The sequence below is a fragment of the Saimiri boliviensis genome, chromosome 8, assembly GCF_048565385.1.
Source record: "Saimiri boliviensis isolate mSaiBol1 chromosome 8, mSaiBol1.pri, whole genome shotgun sequence".
NCBI lineage: Eukaryota > Metazoa > Chordata > Mammalia > Primates > Cebidae > Saimiri > Saimiri boliviensis.
Window position 1 is genome coordinate 29839005 of NC_133456.1, and position 19535 is coordinate 29858539.

The window sequence follows — 19535 nt, forward strand, 5'->3', positions numbered from 1 at the left end:
GGTCAAGGAGTTTCACAGAAATGGTAAACCGCCTGAAATGCGAATAACAAGTTCAAAATGAGTAAGAATTTAGAAAAGACCACTGGAATTTGTTAATGAAGGAATCCTTACCAGTGATCTTAGGGAGTAATTTCAGTAGGAAAAAATAACACTATATCTTATTGTACTTACTACAATAGGCTCTGTATTAAAGCTATTTGAATATGAACAATATGAATTAGGTAGTACTTGGAATTCACCTCTTCATCCTCCATGGTTCCCTTGGACAAACAGAAGGTGCTCAATAAACATTTATTGACTTAAATTGGGCCAAATTAAATTAAATTGTATTGGATTATACTGCATTACATTATATTACTCTACCATAACAAGTGATAATGAAGAGTGACAAAGAAAGGCAACACATACAGAGGATTATGTTTATAATATGGGGGTCAACGATAATAAGAGAAAAATAATAGGAAAGGAAGAGTTAAGATAAGCTTTGTTCATTTAAAGCTATTAGAGATTTGCACCTGCTTCTAGGTTCAGGAAAAGACTGGTTCTTTGGGAGAATTTGAAGGCAAGAGAGGGGAACAATGAGGGTACAGACACCCTAGAGAAAGTGATCTCAGTGAGGGTGTTACACATATAAAAACTGATCAAGGTGTACAATTAAGGCTTTTGAATTTGCATACTTTATGTAAGTTATACCCCAATAAAAATAAATTAAAAACAATAATAAATATATCAAGAAGGATTGATTTGAGGGCACAAGTGGAGGCTGTTAAATTTTCTCTGAATTAAGCAGCAAACAATTGCTGACCAAATCCTGTAACTGTACTTCTTCAATCTTAAAGGATGTTATTTTAAAACTAAATAAAAGTGTTATGTCATGTATATGAATCTTTATTCTACAATGGAATAAATAGATTATGGCTTGCACTTTTTATTCTGCAAATAGTGTCAGTCTCCCATCTGGATAAACTTGGTGACTACTACTACATATGTAGCAAATGTAGATCTCAGCTGCCCACCCACGATTCCTCTCCCAAGTCAAGAAACTGTTCAGTACTGTATTATGTCTATAGTTATATATTAGGTGCTGATTAAACACTTTTAGAATAATGAACATATATAGGTCAAAGTAAGATATAAACCACTGTTTACTAAATCATAGTAAATCATAACATTATACCATATTATAGCTCTTGGCGCTATGTTCAAGGACTTAAAAAATACTGAATTGAATTAATCAATAGCTTAACTCATGAAAATATTAGATTCATAAGAACAAAACTACAAAAAGATATTAGAGAAGAGAAATAGTAAAATAACTGAAAAAAGGTACTCATAAGAAGATCCTAAAGGAGGTGGGACAATTCACTCTGGAGAAGAGATGGAGAAAGTATCAAATAACTACATAAAAGCATCTAATATTATAATTCTTTTTTTCTTTTTTTTGAGACAGAGTCTTGCTTTGTCGCCCAGACTGGAATGCAGTAGTGTGATCTTGGCTCACTGCAACATCTGCCTCCCAGGTTCAAGTGATTCTCCTGCCTCAGCTTCCCAAGTACCTGGGATTACAGATGCCCACCACCACGCCCAGCTAATTTTTGTATTTTTTAGTACAGGCAGGGTTTCACCATGTTGGCCAGGATGGCCTCGATCTCCTGACCTCGTGATCCGCCTGCCTCGGCCTCCTGCTGGGATTACAGGCATGAGCCACCGCGCCTGGCCTAAAATTAGATTTAAGAAACAAAAGATACCACAACGGAAGAAGATGTAAAAACACTAGAAAAACTGATAATGAAAAGAATAGTCTCTTCTTGTTGCCAGAGAGATTCTTTTTTTTCTTCAAATTTTCCACACTACAAAGATGTACAGAGATTCTTGTTTTTCATGCATGACATAGGTACTTTCTTGCTCAAAAGCAAGAGGCTAGAAGTGATAGCTTTCTGCACAATTAATCTATGAAAACTATAGGGATGTGACCTCCTCTCTTCCTTACTTGAATTTTCCCAACCATGAGTCCGCAATGGCTGCTCCCAGGATGGGAGTAAAATAACAGAGGCTGCTGAAGGCATGGTATATAGATGTGGAGGTATCTTCATTCCAATGCAGGAAATACAGAAAATACAGGGTCAGCACAGCTGTGGTGGAAAAAAAAAGTGGGGTGGGGAGACAAAACAAGATAGATGCATTAAAGTGACTTATGAAAAAAATATTTTATCTCTAGTCTTTATAAGATGATTTTGGACTTCCACACTCCCATCAGTGACATGACTGAGAAGTGACTGCCAGTCAGTACAAGCAGGGCCCCATGGGAGTTGTGGGAGTGAATGGAACTATACTGAATGTACAAATATAATACTCCTCCCTTCAGTTTATGTGCACCCCTAGCTTCATTTAGGCCAATCATCAACATAACATGGGTGCTTCCAATATCCCTTCCCTCTCCTCTCCTTCCCAGCAATAAGATGATGAGAGATCTTATCTGAATTCCATTCTTCATACCTGTTCCTCAGGTATGAGCTCTTAGCCAAGAGCTGTTAGCTCATACCTGAGGAAGAGATATGAAAAATGTAAGTCAGGTAATGAGAGCTTTCCCAAGTTCTTGCTATGTTGCCCAGGCTGGAGTGCAGCGGCCATTCACTGACACAATTATAGATGCCTGATAGTCTGGAACTCCTGGGCCCAAGCAATCCTCCTGCTTCAGTGTAAGTAGTGGGGGCTTCAGGCATGTGCCATCATGTCCAGCTCTACCCACTTACATTCTCAAAGTCTGTGTTCTGGTTTCTTTCACACCTTTCTGATCTTGGCCTCTATGAGTTATTAGGTGAAATCCTAAGATATATTTATTGGAAGTCTTGGCCAAAGTAAAGGACGAATTTGGACCAAGTCAGAAAGAGTGGATTAGGGAAATAAGTGCATATAAAGAGACCAGGCTGTTACAAATATGAGGTGAGGGTGAGTAGAGAAGAGTAGGTAGGATTCTGGGATACAAAATTACCTTTCATTCCATAATAGGAAAAGCGCTCGCAGAATTCATTCACCACAATGAAGGCAATGCTCAGTGGATAGTTGGAGCCACAGATTTTCTATTAAACAAGAAGGCAATGATTCAAGCATGAACTGTTTTCCCCTGTTTCAACAATTAGATTGTGGCACAACTGAAAAATTCATTTATTTCAAATCACCATGGTAGGTAATGGAGCAATGGTCTCTACTCTTCATGAAACAGCTATTACCACACTAAAAGTGCTTACATTGCTGATTTAGAAATAACAGAAGCTAATCTGAATATTATTTTGTTTCTCATTTATTTTACATGGATTTGCTCAAACATTCTTTGATCCTAGACATCAGGACCTGCTCATCTTCCCACAACTACTAAATGAAAAGCCTAGGGCTCTGGGCAGAAGAAGGATCATATTAACTTTCTAGGAACAGGATAAAGAGATAGCCTATGGAATAGCTGATATCCAAGCAGTGAGATTCAGATGTCAGTCTCTGCTTAGCTCCACCATGAGGACTGACCCTTCTTTTCCCCAACTGTTCTGTTCACCAGGGAGGAATCCTGGCAATATGATAGCTTCTCCTTCAGAGGCTGCTGGAGCCAGGCACATAGCCCAACATGGAGGACAGAGATTCCTAAGGGTAAGCTAGTTGATCACCTTGACTTTGGGCAGAGTTTTTAAATTCTGTAAAATTAAATGTCTAGTCTTCCTACTAAAGAGATTCTATAACATTTTCATGATAATCCTACCGGATATTAAAAGAATTATGCTTTTTTCATGCGACATATCAGTCAGAATATAAAGAATGTTATGTTTTATTTCAATTCCCTATCTATTACAGTAGACCAACTAGCATGAGAGGGGACGTAGGGATTTCTGTCCTTGGTACCATCAAATTTATCATGAAAATTATATTGCCTCATTTTGTGAGCAGTATATACATCTTTGTAAGTAGCCCTAAATTCTTCTGGACCAGAAGAGAGATCACTAGCAAAAAAAAAAAAAAAAAAAAAAAAATAGGCAAAATATAATAAATTAATAAAAATCATAAATTAATGTACTATTCTTTTACCCCTAGGGATATATATATAAAAATGATCCTCCTAAACATTAATATATTTTAATGTATCATAATAACTTGCTTGAAACATTCAATGAACTGGGCTTCTTATCTTTGTAGCTCACAGCTTGAGAATTACGAAATCTGGAGTTTAGCTGACACACTGTCACCAGCTAGACAATATTGTCATTGGCTGTGTTAACATACTAATACTGGTCATGTCACTATGCCTGTCTCTATGCTTCTGTTCTGTTATTCCAAAGAAATGAGAATAACATCACCTTTTGGCCCACAGTAAGAACTCAGTAAATTTTGGCTATCATTACTATATCCTTCCCACTTACAGAATTTTAGTGTAAGAATTGACTGAGATGATGAGTTTAGAAGTGCTTTAGCAAATATATAATACAAAACATTACCATTACTTTTCTGTTTCTCTTTCCTTTCTCCCACAGTAGACTGGGAACACATAGTAATAGAGATTGGATCTATTCTGAAACTTCCATTGGTGTTCAGCAGAAGGCTCTGCACACAGGGAGAACTAAGGGCAGAGTTTTTTTATTGGTAAAGAAAGAACAATCACACACAGTTCTCCAGACAAGAATGCTTGCCAGTTTCCCTGGACATTGAAACTGCTTCCCCCCCACCCCCAGGGAAACAGAATATGCAATAAAATTCAGCAAGTCCCTGGATCCCAACTGAACTTTGACTACCTCTCCTGCTGCTTTGTCTTGTTACGTAAAGGAAGCTTCTGTTTAGATGTGGTTTCAGGTGAATTCTAACTCCAAGAGAGAATCATTTTAATACCCTAATACAGCTCAGCTTGAAGCTCCGGAGGCCAAGGAAGAGAGCCAAAAGAGGGAGGCCATTCGTGTCAGAGGCAGAATTGAATCTAAGGACTCACCGTGGATGGCTTCTTTGGAGGGCTGGGAGGTCGACGTGGTACCTCTTCAATGGAGACAGGTGAAAAAAGAGTTTCCTTGGACTCATTTTTCTGGAAGGTATTCATGACTGGCTCCTTACTCTCTCTCTCTCCTCAAGCATTTGGCTTCAGTAGGCAGTTAGGACAGCTGCCAGCCTACTTTGAAAAGGGGGACTGGGAGGGAGAGCTGGTGGCTTCAGCAAGTGAGTTTAACTCTGTGGGTGTCAGCTTCAGTAGCTGATCCAGAGCAAATCAGGAAGCTATAGTTCAAAAGAATGTGTAAAAGGTACAGCATAGCAAAGTGAAAACATGCCAAAGATAGAATGAAACAATGTTAGAGAACTGATTAGAAAATCTACACTTAAGTAAGGTTATCTTTGCAAAGGAGTTCAAGATAGTTAAGAACACCAACACTTCAAGCACAGATTGAATTTAGCCAGGCGTGGTGGCTCATGCCTGTAATCCCAGCACTTTAGGAAGCTGAGGTGGGCAGATCACGAGGTCAGGAGATCGAGATCATTCTAGATAACACGGTGAAACTCTATCTCTACTAAAAATACAAAAAATTAGCTGGGCATGGTGGCATGCACCTATAGTCCCAACTACTTGGGAGGTCGAGGTAGAAGAATTGCTTGAACCTGGGAGGCAGAGGTTGCAGTGAGCCAAGATCTTGCCACTGCACTCCAGCCTGGGTGACAGAGTGAGTCTGTCTCAAAATAAAAAAAAAAAAAGAAAAGAAAAGCTGATTTCAGGCTAAGAATAACTGTAATTTATTGACCATCTACTATTGAAAGGTTAATATATATGAATTACATATTTGTTGTATGTATATATAACATAAGTATATTCTAATTAATATAACTATCCCCATTTTAAAGAAACCAATGTTCCCAGAGCTAAAAATTTTGTTTAAAGTTACCTGTCCAGTAAGTGGCAGATCTGGAATTTTCACTATGCCATGACAGCTGGGAAAGGTGGAATGAGTATTAGTAATGACTTGGGCCATTATTCAGTTACAAAAATTACATGAATGGAATGTAGGAATACAGAGGATTTAAATGCATTGGAGAAGGAAGGTCATCAGAAACTGAATTTGGGAGATAAGAAAGACGGTGACTTTAGACTGGGTGTGACGGTTTATGCCTGTAATTCCAGCACTTTGGGAGGGTGAGGGGGACAGATCACAAGGTCAGGAGTTCAAGATCAGCCTAGCCAACATAGTGAAACCCCATCTCTACTAAAAATACAAAACATAGCCATGTGTGGTGGCACATGCCTGTAGTCCCAGCTACTCAGGAGGCTGAGACAGGAGAGTTGCTTGAACCCAGGAGGCAGAGGTTGCAGTGAGCCAAGACCCCACCATTGCACTCCAGCCTGAGTGACAGCAAGACTCCATCTCAAAAAAAAAGAAAAAAGAAAAAAGAAAAGAAAAGAAAGATGGTGATTTTTGTTTTGTTTTCAACATCTTAAAAGTTCAGCTAGAAATAGCCTATAAGCAATTAAAAAGGTGGGGCTAAAGAAAATGAGAGAAAAGAATTGATTATATGCATTTAGGGACCATTTTTCTTCTTTGCAAAAGTTATTCCTTTTATTTTCGTTTTCTCACTTCGAGATTAATCAATCTATTCTTTCACTTAAAAAGTAAAATTTAATCTGAGCAAAAATTGTGAACCAGTTGCTTTCTAGGTACTGTTGTGAACACTATTTTTCTTAATTTTCAGTGAATAAATTCCCTAATGACTCTAGAATATATGTTTAGTCCTTATCAGAAGAGGAACAAGAACAAACATGATGATGCTATGTGCATTTTATGCTGTGTTACTTTTATGAAGTGAAAGAAGTAAAAGAGTAACAAAAGAGCATGGTACCCCTCTCGTTGTTTGTCAAAATAAAAGAAAAAAGAAAGGCTAGAGAGCTATAAAAGAAATAAGAAAAATGAAGACTAAATTAACGAGGTCAGGCAAGATCAGAATGAATTGTTTTATTTGAAAATACAAGAGAGAAAACCTATAGCTCTATCCCTCACAAAATTTTTACATTAACTATTTGAATAATTTACTGACAAATAGGATCAGGATAAACTCTCTTTTCCTCTTTAAACTTTAACTCAGACTTTGACCATATCTTCTCAGCTTCTATTACACTCCTCATTTCTACTGTCTCCCACCAACCTTTACCCAAAGAAGAGTCCAGCTTCATTTCTGACTGTGGCATTAATGATTAAGCATAGTTATTCTTTCAGGAATCTAACCTGGTTTGGTTAGTGACTTTGGATGCAAAAATAAGTGGTCAGAAGTCACTAGTCAAGTTAACTAGCAGAGGCACAGATGCCTTGAAGATCCACTTATGTCCGTGGCTTTCCTTGATCCGGCAGAGTAGATGGAATAGCACCTGTATGCAATGTACCAATTTATTTGTGCTCATAGGTATCCCAAATACCAAACTTTGGAGCATTGGCAGTGGTTTTCTGACACGCCTTTGTTTAGATAAAATTCTTCTTTTAATTATGGTAATATAATGATAGTATTCACAGAATCAAATATCAGAGGTGGAAGGAATCTTAATCTTGTCTTACGTAAACGAAACTTCTCTGAGGATAAGCATCATTTTCCCTTGGAAATTATGATTCAGTAGATACCATAGGGATCTAAAAACCTTTGTTTTCAAAGCACTTCTAGCAATTCTTATGCTAGGAATTTGGGAAACACTAGAATTTGGGAAATGCTAGAATTTGGTTTTAAATTCTCTCCTATTCTAGCCTGAGCAAAGACTGGAACCAAATGCTCCCAAGGCATTTATATAATATTAAGATGGCTCTTATATCCTATTATTTTGCTAACACCAAATAGAAGAAAAAGACAAAAGATGAAAGAGAAATGAGCACTAACTATTCAGAGACAACAATAAAAGCTAAAGAATCTAAATATCAGTGATGAGTAAAGAATATTTGTGTCCTTAGTGATTACAACATCAGATAACATTTTGACATATGACAAAGTTTTACAGTTATATATACATAACAGTAAACTGGCACTCTAAGTTAATAGAATCTAATATAGTCAGAGAGAAACCAGGAAAATATGAAATTAAAAGGGAACATATATTTAACAAGGTCTCTAAATATAAAATATACAAAAATAAATTGTATCAAACATCAGTCACAAAGATTTAGAAAAGGGAAATTTAAAGAATAAAGTTATATATTTATTTATATAAATAGATTCAGGAATAAATCTCACAAAAGATCTTCTAGACTTCAATACTAAAAAGTAAATAATTTTACTGAAAGAAATTGAAGATCTAAATAAATGGAAACATACCATGCTCATTATTTGGAAAGCTCATGTTATAAAGGTGTCAATATTTCTCAAACCATCTACAGTTTTAAAACAAAATCCCAGCAGGTTTTGTGAGTATAGAAAATGACAAGTTGGCTTTTAAAAGTCAACATGGAAGTGCAAAGAGCCAAGGATAGTGTTGTACCTGACCGAGTTAAGGAATACGCCACACTCTGAGATTGAATAATAAGTCCTTTATTATGCCAGTGACCGAGCGGTGGCTAACGCCCAAAATTCTCTCGGCCTCCTCAGAAAAAGTTAGGTGGTCTTTTATACCCTAATTTTAAAGGTAGGAGGAACCTAGCTGAAGCGAATTTTTCACAGAAGCAGAGTAAGCAAAAAGTTAAAAGATAAACTAGCACATGAGAAATAAAACAGTTCCAGGTTGGTGGGGTAAAGCTGTCATGAAAGACATACAGTTTATAGATAATGGGGGCTCTGGGGCTCGACAGCACCCGCATTCCCAGGCTCTGCTCGTACCACTTAACTCAGCCTCTTATCAACAAATGCATTCCTGGAGGTGCCCCATATCAGCCTGCCCCAGCTACATACTACAGTTACATACTTAATGGTATTTTAATAACTAAAATGAAGAAGCTAAGATGGAGTCTGTCCAGCTCAAGAAGCTAACATAAAGCCTGTACAACGGCTTTCAGTCTGAGAAAGAGAGTTAGTTTTAGCTGGCAAAAAAAACCAGGTTATCACAATAACAAAGTCAATCTTAAAGAATAATAATGGTGGAGGATTGTACTACCCAATCTAAGACCTCAATAACAAAGTGCAATACTATTTTAAAGCTATAGCTTTAAAAAAAGACAATTTACAGAGGGGGAGAAAATATTTGTATTACATACATCTGTCAAATAATTTGTGTCCAGACTATATGAGTAACTGCAGAAATCAATAACAAAAAGATGAATAAGTAAATGGAAAAATATTCAAAAGATTTGAACCTGGAAGCAGTGGCTCACGCCTGTAATTCTAACATTCTGGGAGGCAGAGATGGGCAGATCACCTGAGGTCAGGAGTTCGAGACCAGCCTGGCCAACATGGTGAAACCCTGTCTCTACTAAAAATACAAAAAATTAGCTGTGTATCATGGTGGGTGCCTGTAATCCCAGGTACTTGAGAGACTGAGGCAAGAGAGTTGCTTGAACCTGGGAAGCGGAGGTTGCAGTAAGCTGAGATTGCACCATTACACTCCAGCCTGGGTGAAAAAGCAAGACTCTCTCTCAAAAGAAAAAAAAAATTTTGGACGGATATTTCATAAAAAGAATACCCAAGTAGTCAATAAATTTGTGAACAGGTTATCAACTGTATGGAGGTAAAATAGAGTTCATTTAGTTAGTCTTATATTGATGCATACTCAGGTTTAGTCTTGTGAAAGGAAAATATCTCGGGCCTCTTCAAGCTGGGAATCGCTCAGGACAAATCTGCCTCCTTTGGAAAGACTTACCAGAAACTCAAAAGAATGCAAACATGTGTCTCTCACCTTCCTATGACCTGGAAACCCTCAGTTGGGGGGCCTTGCTTTGAGTTGTCTCCACTTTTCTGGACAGAACTAATATACTTCTTACATATGTTGACTTAGTCTCATATCTCCCTAAAATGTATAAAACCAAGCTATGCCCCAACCACCTTGGGCACATGTAATCAGAACTTCCTGAGGCTGTGTCACAGGCTCATCCTCAGCCTTGGTAAAATAAGCTTTCTAAATTAACTGAGACTGTTGAGCCTGTAATCCCAGCACTTTGGAAGGCTGAAGCAGGCAGATCACTTGAGGTCACTGAGACCAGTTTGACCGACATAGTGAAACCTCGTCTCTACTAAAATTACAAAAAGTTTAGTCAGGCGTGGTGGCAGATGCCTGTAATCCCAGCTATTCAGGAGGCTGAGGCAGGACAAGCATTTGAACCTGGGAGGCAGAGATTGGGGTGAGCCAAGATCCTGCCATTGCACTCCAGCCTGGGCAACAAGAGCAAAACTTAGTCTCCAAAAAAATTAATTAATTAATTGAGACTTGTCTCAAATTTTCAGAGTTCACAGTCTTTTTCTATTGTAAGTAATACTGCAATAATAACATTGCACAGAAGTTAAATATATCTGTAGGGTAAATTTCCAGAAGTGAGACTGCTGAGCCAAAATATATGCTTTTATAATTTTTGGAACTGCCTATTCATCTTCTTTGCCCATTTTTCCTTTATTTTTATTTTTTTTAATCTTTTTTATTTTATTTTATTTTTGTTGTTTTTGCCCATTTTTCTAGAGTTGTTTGTCCCCTTCTTGTAAATTTATAAGATCAATTTAAACATTATTGATATTAATGTTCTGCCATCCTCAAAAATTGCAATATTTTTTCCATTTGATTTTATGTATGGACTTTTAAAATTAAATGTAACTTGAAGTAAAATGAACAAATCTTAAGTGTACAGCTCTGTTAAATTTTATATGTATGTAACTTACACAAACACTACCCAGATAAGGCTAAAAAAAAATTCTAGCATCTCAATGCCAAAAGTCCTTTAGAGGTAATACCACTGCCTCCCTTCTGCGTCCCAATCAAACCCTCCTCCCTCAAGGTCACTGTTGTACAAAATGGTACTCTGAGTGGCCAAAGACTGGAAAGATATTGTATCCAAACACTTTGGGCCAATAAGACTTTGTTCTTTGCTAATAGATCTGTAAGTGTAAGGGAATACATTCAAAGAACATGTTATTTTCAAGTCTTCCCAAGTTTTATTTTTCACCAGGCCCTTTTGGGTATACTATACACATGCCTCAGGGTTGGTCAGGAGTGTGTGAATAGCTTGGGCCATCTCTGGTTTCTGCTGCACATGTACCCAGTCTCAGCCTGAAACATGATTCCCCCAACTAGCATTGCAGCTTCAGGGTAGTAGGGCCAATAAGCTCTTGGCCTTCCCTCCCTAGTCAGCATCCCAGAAGTCATTTTTACTTAAAATGTTCTGGGCATGAGTGTCAACAACACCTTCAAATTGAGTGAGTTTCCTTCAGGAGACAGAGAAGGTGCCAATCCTGAAAATATTAGATAGTTATCAATCTTTTTATAATATATTTTTTCTATTCTTGAGTTCTTTTGATTCATCTCTTGATAAATTAGAAATTACTAAAACAATTATTATAGAAATGATAATTGAATGATGGAATTCCTGAATTATCATATGTCTAAGAATACCTTTTTACTAAGTTATGGATGACATCTGATGAATATATAATTCATAGATCACATTAATATGCTTGCATAGATGCAGCTTTATTACTTTTAGAGTTTAGTGTTATAGAATAATTCAGAGTCCTTTGATTTTTGTTCTTTTGTAGGCAACTTACTTTTTCTGCTTGCATGATTACATTACCATCAGTTTCAGGACAGATCAAATTAAAAGCACATATGTTTAGAATCATGTCAGGATCATCAGTTGTTTCTGGCAGAGAACCTTTTATCTGAGAACTTATCTAATTGACTAGCTCTCTACATTTTGGTATCTGAAAACACATCAAATAAGAAGATACAAAAACACGGGAGATACGATTTCATTCCTCTCTCTGAGGTACTTATATATGCCCTTGAGTGGTATAAAGAATGATATACTAGGTATTCAATCTATTAAAAAGGGTCTTTAAGAATGTTTTGCTTATGAGGGAAATAATAAGGAGGGGGAATGATATACTGAATATGTACTGTTTAGCTTGCTGTAATTTTGAAAACATAATGCATGTTATATAGCCAGCTTTATCAGCTCATATCATCATGTACTCATTTCTGGTAGTGTTAACATCAAAAAGAAAAGTCAGCACAACAACTGTCAGTAAAAACCATTATGATTACTATATTAAATGATAAGCATGTTTCACTAGCCACTTTGAATTATGAGCTTGCTTTAGTTAAGTAATAAATAACACAGTTGTCTTAGCTAAGAATTGATAAATAAAATAGAAATAAAACTAAAGACAGTTTAACTAAAATTAGGCTAGAAAGAGAAAAGGAAAAAACAAGATTAAAATAAAAATTTATAAATTAAAAAAAACCCCAAATTCCAAAGATAAGAAAGTGAAGTTGAATTTAAAAATTTTTCATAATTGACAAAACTTGGGAGCAACCAAGATGTCCTTCAGTAGTTGGGTTGATAAATAAACTGTAGTATATCCAGACAATAGAATAGTATTCAACCTTTAAAAATATGAGCTATCAAACCATGAAAGACATAATTAAATATACATGAAACCTAAATGCATATTATTAAGTGAAAGAAACTAACCTGGAAAGGCTATATTCTCTGTAATTCCAACTACATGAGATTCTGGAAAATAAACTATGGAGACAATAAGATTAGTAATTGCTGGGGGGAAGAGGAAAGGGAAGGATAAATAGGCAGAGCACAGGATTTTTAGGGTAGTGACACTATTCTAAATGTTACTAAAATATAGATACACATTATTATACATTTGTCAAAAATCCATAGAATGTACATCAAGACTGAATCCTAATGTAAACTATGGGCTTTGTGTAATAATGATTTACCAATGTAGGTTCATCTATTTTAACAAACATGCCACTCTGGTGTGGGATATTGATAACAGGGAGAGAAGAAATAGGACCTTCTCAACTTTGCTATGAACTTAAAACTGCTGTAAAATATATTTTTATATGTATAAAATTGTATTTTATACCAGTTTATATCTATAATTACCTTATATTTTATAGATATAAAAATGAAAAATATATAAAAATATATGATATATAAAAATATGTATATAAAGTTGTATATACAATATATAAATATAGATATATAAGGTTTTATATATATAAAGAAATATTCTAACAATGGGACCTCAAAAAAAAAAAAAGAACCTACTGGTCAGTGGCTTTCTTTTTTTTTTTTTTTTTTTTTTGAGACGGAGTTTCGCTCTTGTTACCCAGGCTGGAGTGCAATGGCGCGACCTCGGCTCACCGCAACCTCCGCCTCCTGGGTTCAGGCAATTCTCCTGCCTCAGCCTGCTGGGTAGCTGGGATTATAGGCACGCGCCACCATGCCCAGCTAATCTTTTGTATTTTTAGTAGAGACGGGGTTTCACCATGTTGACCAGGTTGGTCTCGATTTCTCGACCTTGTGATCCACCCGCCTCGGCCTCCCAAAGTGCTGGGATTACAGGCTTGAGCCACCGCGCCCGGCTGGTCAGTGGCTTTCTATCATTCCTACAGCTATCATTCTGCCAATTAAAAGATATTTTATTATACGTATAAATATTATTTATCCCCTTAACACTTAGTTGCTTATTTCTCTCAAAAGCAAAATAAATTGATGAAAAATATTGCAAGAGATAACAGAACAGTTGTTACATTAAAATAATGATTTAACTTAATCTTTCTCCTAAATTGTAGCTTAATTTTATCAAAAATTAAAGTATTTTGAGCCATAATTTAAGGAATATCAGATAGAAAAGGCTCAGACAGGAGGCTGAGATGAAAGCTTTACGACCCTGTCCCCTGTCTCTACTAAAAAAAAATAAAAAATTTTAAAAAAAGGAAATTAGCTGGGCATGGTGGGGTGCCTAGCCATAGCCACTTTGGAGGCAGGAGGATCACTTGAGACCAAGGAGCTTGAGGCTGCAGTGAGCTATGATCACACCACTGTACTTCAGTTTGAGCAACAGAGTAAGACCCTATCTCAAAAAAAAAAAAAAAAAAAAAAGAGGGGGGCTTGGAGATACAAAATTATAAAATTAAAACCATAAAACCATGGACATTTATTAGAAATCAATAGTTTTGCTATTTGACAACCGGAGACAGCAATTTGGTAAAACAGAACACTAAACTTAGACTCTAAAACACCTGATCTGCCACTTAACTAATATTTTGTGGAACAAGTTACCTAACCTGCAAGAGGTTAAAAATATAACATCAGATCAAGCTCAGTGGCTCAAACCTATAATCCTAGCACTTTGGTAAGCCAAGCCAGGAAGACTGCTTGACCTCAGGACCTTGAGACCAGCCTGGGCAACATGTCAAGATCCCATCTCTACTTCCCTCCCCCCAAATAATTACCTCAGCATGGTGGTGCATGTCTACAGTCTCACCTATGGGAAGTTAAGGTAGGAGCCCCCAGCTGCACTCCAGTCTGGGTGACAAAGCAAGACAATGTCTAATAAACAAATAAATAAATAACATCAACTGAAATTTCTGAATCAAATTTAATTTCTTTTCTCATCAAAAGTTAAGACATATTTCCCGGGCCGGGTGTGGTGGCTCAGACCTGTAATCCAAGCACTTTGGAGGCCAAGGTGGGTGGATCACCTGAGGTTGGGAGTTTAAGACCAGCCTGACCAATATGGTGAAACCCCGTCTTTAAAAAAAAAAAAAGAAAGAAAAGAAAAAGAAAAAAAAGACATATTTCCCTCGGTCTTAGGAATTTTTATTCTTAATACAAAATAAATTATACCTGCTGTGTAAATTTTTATTTATAGCTAAATATTTCTTCAGTCATCACTGTCACTTCCTGATTCACTCAGCTGCAAATCATTTCCTAAAAAAAAAAAACAAAACTGTAGTAATTAAATATTTAATATTTATGTTTGCATAACATAAATTTTACACAAAATATAGCCCCCAAGCGTGATTCTGTTTAGCTAGCACTTTACTTATTCTGTAATTCAGTGACACAATTAGTTACTCAAATAATTGATACTGTGTGTAAAGAAAAAAATATACCATCAAACTTCAGCAATTTTAGTATTTCCTGGCCATCTATTTTAGTCTTTTTTACATACCCCCATCACTCTTTTTTTACATCACTGATTTACTTAAATCAGGAAATGAGAAAAATGTTGTTTAGAAGATCAGACTATATCATTTTGAAGAGTGAAAAAAATGTTTTTTTTTTTACTTAAAATAGAGTCAAAATAATTAAATAATACATGTCAAGAATAACTCATTGGCTGGCTGTGGTGGCTCATGCCTGTTATCCCAACTCTTTGGGAGGTCAAGGCAGGAGGATCACCTGAGGTCAGGAGTTCAAGATTAGCCTGGCCAACATGGTGAAACCCCGCCTCTATTAAAAAAAAAAGAGAGAGAGAAAAGAATAACTCACCATTTATTTCTTTTGTAATTCATCTGTGTACTTACAGTCATGGAGCTTACAGTTCAGTAGGGGAGACAGACAGTAAATAAACATATATAACATAATGCCAAGTAGAGGTAAGTGCTATGAAAAAATGAAAATGGATATGGAGATAGTGATGGCAGGTGCTATATTAGACAGGGTAGTTTTGAAGGCCTTTTTGAGGGGTAACTTTTGAAGAGAGATCCAAATATAGGAAGAAAGTAATAAAAAATGGAGGGAGTGGAGGTGAAGTGACCATGCTAAAAGAACAGAAGTGCAAATGCCCCAAGGGAAGAACATACTTGTTGCATTCTCTGACTTGCAAGAAGGCCATGTAGCTGGAATGGCATTAATAGGGAAGATAACGGTAGTAAATGAGGTCAGAAAAATATCCAGAAGGTCACAGTAAAAACTTTAGATTTGTTTGAAAATGTAATGAGAATTCATGAGAAAATTTTAAGCAGGGAACTAACTTAAAACTGGTTGTAGATCAGTAAATTCCACCAGGGTATGGAAGTAACACAGAAACAAGAGAGCAGTTGTAAGTCTAATCCAGTCTCTCATGTAAGAAATAAGGTTTTGCTTTGACTCAAGTAGTCCAGGGGAGGTGATGCTAAGTGGTCAAATTCATAATATACTTTGAAGATAGAGTTTGTAGGACTGATTAAAACATTGAATTTAGGGTACCAGAGAAAGAAGTGAAGAATGGCCCCAAGGTTTCTGTTTTGAACAACTGGATAATCATTCACTGAGTTATCATCTACTGAGATGAGCAACACCAGAGGACCATGGTTGTAGAAGAAAATCACAAGTTAAATTTTCATGTGGTAAATTTGAGATACCTAGTAAACACTCAAATACATATGTACTGGCAGTTGAATATACAAGTCTGGAGCTAAAGGTAGAGACTGGAGCTGGAAATAAAGATTTGAGAGTCACTGATCGTACAGGTTTATCTGAAGCTAAGGGACTGAATGAAAACACTTAGGTAGTAAATTATAATGGTTAAAAAATTCTTGTATTTTTAAACTAATCCACAATAAAAAAAAGCTGACATGTTTCAGGAACATAATTAACTACAAATTTATCTAATAAAGTCAATAACTATTCAGTGTTTCTATCTTCCTAACATGAGCTGGATCTTAACATATTTAAATTACTGATTGAATACACTCAGCAACTATTGTTTAGAGTTTTAGCTTTAATCTTTAAACAAATTTCCAAATGCACAAACATCCAAAACATACTTATCTTTATAGTCAAAGGGTAATCAAATTTCCTGACATTTCATCTGTTTCTTTGCTCACTACTGTTTCTCATATTCCACACTTTCCCTCTGTTTTCACTTTTCTTTCTGCTGAAATATATAAATATTTTATACATATATATATATGTCTATGAATACATTTGCTAAATTCTATAGACATTAAGCTGTTTTCATGTGCCTGAAAATTGTTTTACTCTTGAAAGACACTTTGTTTGGGTATAAAATTCTAGCTAGAATTATTTTCCTTCAATACTTTAAAGATATTTCCCCCACTATCTTCGGGCTTAACTATCTAGCTAAGAGTATCTGCTGTCAGCCTATTCTTCTTTTGTAGTTTGTCTTCTTCTGTGTAGTTTTTAAGGTTATTTCTTCCTTGATGTTCTGTAGTTTTCCTATCATGCTTTGAGGACGAGATTTCTTTTCATTTATCCTGCTTATTAGATGAAGTAAAAATTCATGGTTTTCTTCATTTCTGGAAATTTCTCAGAATTAAGTCTTTATACTATCTCCCCCATTCTTTCTTGGACTTCCTATTGTGTAATGTTTAGTCCTCTCAGTCTTTTTTATCTCTAAGTTGGTCTCCCATTTTATTTTTCTGTCTCTCTTATATTGTGTTCTGGGACAGTTCTTCAACATTATCTTCCATTTCACAAATTTAGTCTTCAACTGTGTCCAGTCTACAGTTTTTCTTATTTATCGGCTTTTAAAAATTTTCAATGACCAGTCTAATTTATTCTTTTTATAATCTATTAGATTTTGTTTCATTTCTTCCTGGCTTTGTTTTATAATTCTTTTTAAAGCTGTGTCTTCATTTATCTCTTCGAGTATTTTCAGCATACTTATTTAATTGTCTTTGTCTTAACTGCTCTGTAAAAAGAGTTTCATTTGGAAAGAATCCCTGCTCTAACTGTTAATTCTGTTGGCTGACTTTCTTAGCATTAGACTTTTTTCTTGTTTTGGAATTATGTTTGCTCATTTTGAGTGGAAAATTTCTGGTTTTCTCTATCCTCACATCACTCTGACAGGGTTTTGTAGTTCCTTCCACCTAGTCCTCTAAGCTCCATTACCAGAAACAGGCTTCATGATTATATTTGGAGACTGTTATTCCCTGCAGAAGGGACCCTGCTAGATCCCTTCCAGGAGTCAACGGATAGCAAAGATCTACAGACCCTAAGCCCACAACTTCTAAAATGCAGTAGCCTCAGTCAACCTGTAAGTGGCCATTTCTTTCAATCTCCTTTTATTATTTGGCTATTTCTTCCAATCTCGTTTTATTATTTAGCCCCACCTCTATCAATGCTCTCTAGACCCTCTCCCCACTACCTCCCAAAGACATACATTCTCTAGCTTCAAATAGAAAGTAAACTCAGGTTCATTGAATCACAACTTTTAAACTATTACAAATTCTAATTATATTATTATACCTTTCCCTGAAAGTTCTAATTATTTCCCTAAAAGTTTCCCTAAAAGTTCTAATTATATTATTATACCTTTCCCTGAAAGTTCTGATTATTTCCCTAAAAGTTTCCCTAAAAGTTATGATTATATTATCATACCTTTGCCAGAAAGTTCCAAGATCCTTACCACTATCACCTTCTTCTGAACTCAGATCCAGTGGCTTCAGCTCCACTACACCCACTATTTTGTGTTTATAGTCCAGTTCTTCTCTATGGAGATGTTTAGCTTACATTTGATTCTGGCCATGTCTGAGTTTTGTTTTTTAATACTTTACCAATTGTTCCCATTTGTTTGGCACAGAAGGGATTTTAAAAATATAAATTCACTGTGCCATGTTTTACTAGAAAACTATTCTAGATTTAAAAAGAAATTATAAAATATAAAATATCTTGAACGCCTCCAAAGTTCTACAAGGCAGTGTGACCTCGACTTTCAATGAGGAAACTGAAGCTACAAGAAAGTTAAGTGTACTTTTACTAGTTACATAAATAATAAGTAATAAGGAAGTCAGGAATATAATACAGATATGCTGACTCCCAGACATGTGCTCAATTTACTATAGAACTTAGTAATTTCTGGAAAATTTTTCCTAGCTTTTACTCAGATTCTCATATAGTACAACCAAGTTGAGTTTTCTCCATGTTCCCTAGGCCATTCAAAAAATCAGATGTTCCAATATTACCTCCCAAGTCAAGAATAACACTAAATTCAAAGTATCTTTGCCGGTCCCTAATTAACCCATAGTTTTATCAATTCTCTGCCTCTCAGTCTTGGCTTCTTCCTTCTTTAGTTCTATTATTAGGCTAGAGCTAGTCAGTCTTTCCTAGCTGCTTACTTTTTTTCATTATTAATGAACATAATAAGATTAATTTTAAATATACAGAAAATTTCATTCTCCCCAGGTAATACCAAACTGCATGCCTTTATTAAAAAGTATTGACTGAGCATCTACTATGTGTCAAGCACCACATGCTAAGTATTAGAATTCAGTGATAAGCAAAAAGAAACAAGGTCCCTGTTCTCATGGAACATTATACTATAGAGAAAGAGAGCAAATCACACAATTTAATGTAAATTTACAATTGTCACAATTGATATAAAGTAGATATATCTGATATTCTAAAGATCTATAAAAAAGAGGACAGGACTTTGTCGGAAAGGTGAAGAAGACTTCCTTGAGAAAGTAACTTTGAACTATAATCTAAGGAGAAAAAATTAGCTACATGAAAAGAACAAAGTATTTCTGGCTGAATAGACAGGATATATAAGTATATCCTGATGTGAGTCAAAGTATTTGAGTATAGTGGCAAAAAGAAAGCACATGTTGCTAGAAAAGAAAAATCAAGACCATTATGTTAAGGTGTTTTACCTCTATA

At 35.8% G+C, this 19535-nt stretch overlaps 2 protein-coding genes and 1 long non-coding RNA gene across 15 annotated transcripts in view; 1 reads left to right on the top strand and 2 right to left on the bottom strand.

Annotated features, from left to right (window-relative positions):
• The window catches only part of SLC15A2 (solute carrier family 15 member 2), a 92174-nt gene extending 83777 nt beyond the window's left edge, over window positions 1–8397 (bottom strand). For all 5 annotated transcript variants that reach the window (XM_074404257.1, XM_003941643.4, XM_074404256.1 and 2 more), the window contains exons 1-3: window positions 4964–8397; window positions 2993–3080; window positions 1991–2132 (exon numbers count right to left, since the gene is read on the bottom strand). In XM_074404257.1, the coding sequence (XP_074260358.1) occupies window positions 1991–2132; window positions 2993–3080; window positions 4964–5068 (335 nt within the window). In that variant the 5' untranslated portion in view covers window positions 5069–8397. The remainder of the gene's footprint in view (window positions 1–1990; window positions 2133–2992; window positions 3081–4963) is intronic.
• LOC120367161 (uncharacterized) overlaps window positions 4572–19535 on the top strand; it is a 46328-nt gene continuing 31364 nt past the window's right edge. For 3 of the 5 annotated variants that reach the window (XR_012518769.1, XR_012518770.1, XR_012518773.1), the window contains exon 1: window positions 4971–5060. This is a non-coding gene — a long non-coding RNA (uncharacterized LOC120367161). Of the gene's footprint in view, window positions 5061–19535 lie in introns of all 5 variants that reach the window. The other 2 variants (XR_012518771.1, XR_005581596.2) reach the window with 2 other exon arrangements.
• The window catches only part of EAF2 (ELL associated factor 2), a 43442-nt gene continuing 32405 nt past the window's right edge, over window positions 8499–19535 (bottom strand). For 2 of the 5 annotated variants that reach the window (XM_003941642.3, XM_074404266.1), the window contains one exon: window positions 8499–14858. In XM_003941642.3, coding sequence (XP_003941691.2) covers window positions 14812–14858 — 47 coding nt within the window. In that variant the 3' untranslated portion in view covers window positions 8499–14811. The remainder of the gene's footprint in view (window positions 14859–19535) is intronic. The other 3 variants (XM_074404265.1, XM_074404264.1, XM_074404263.1) reach the window with 3 other exon arrangements.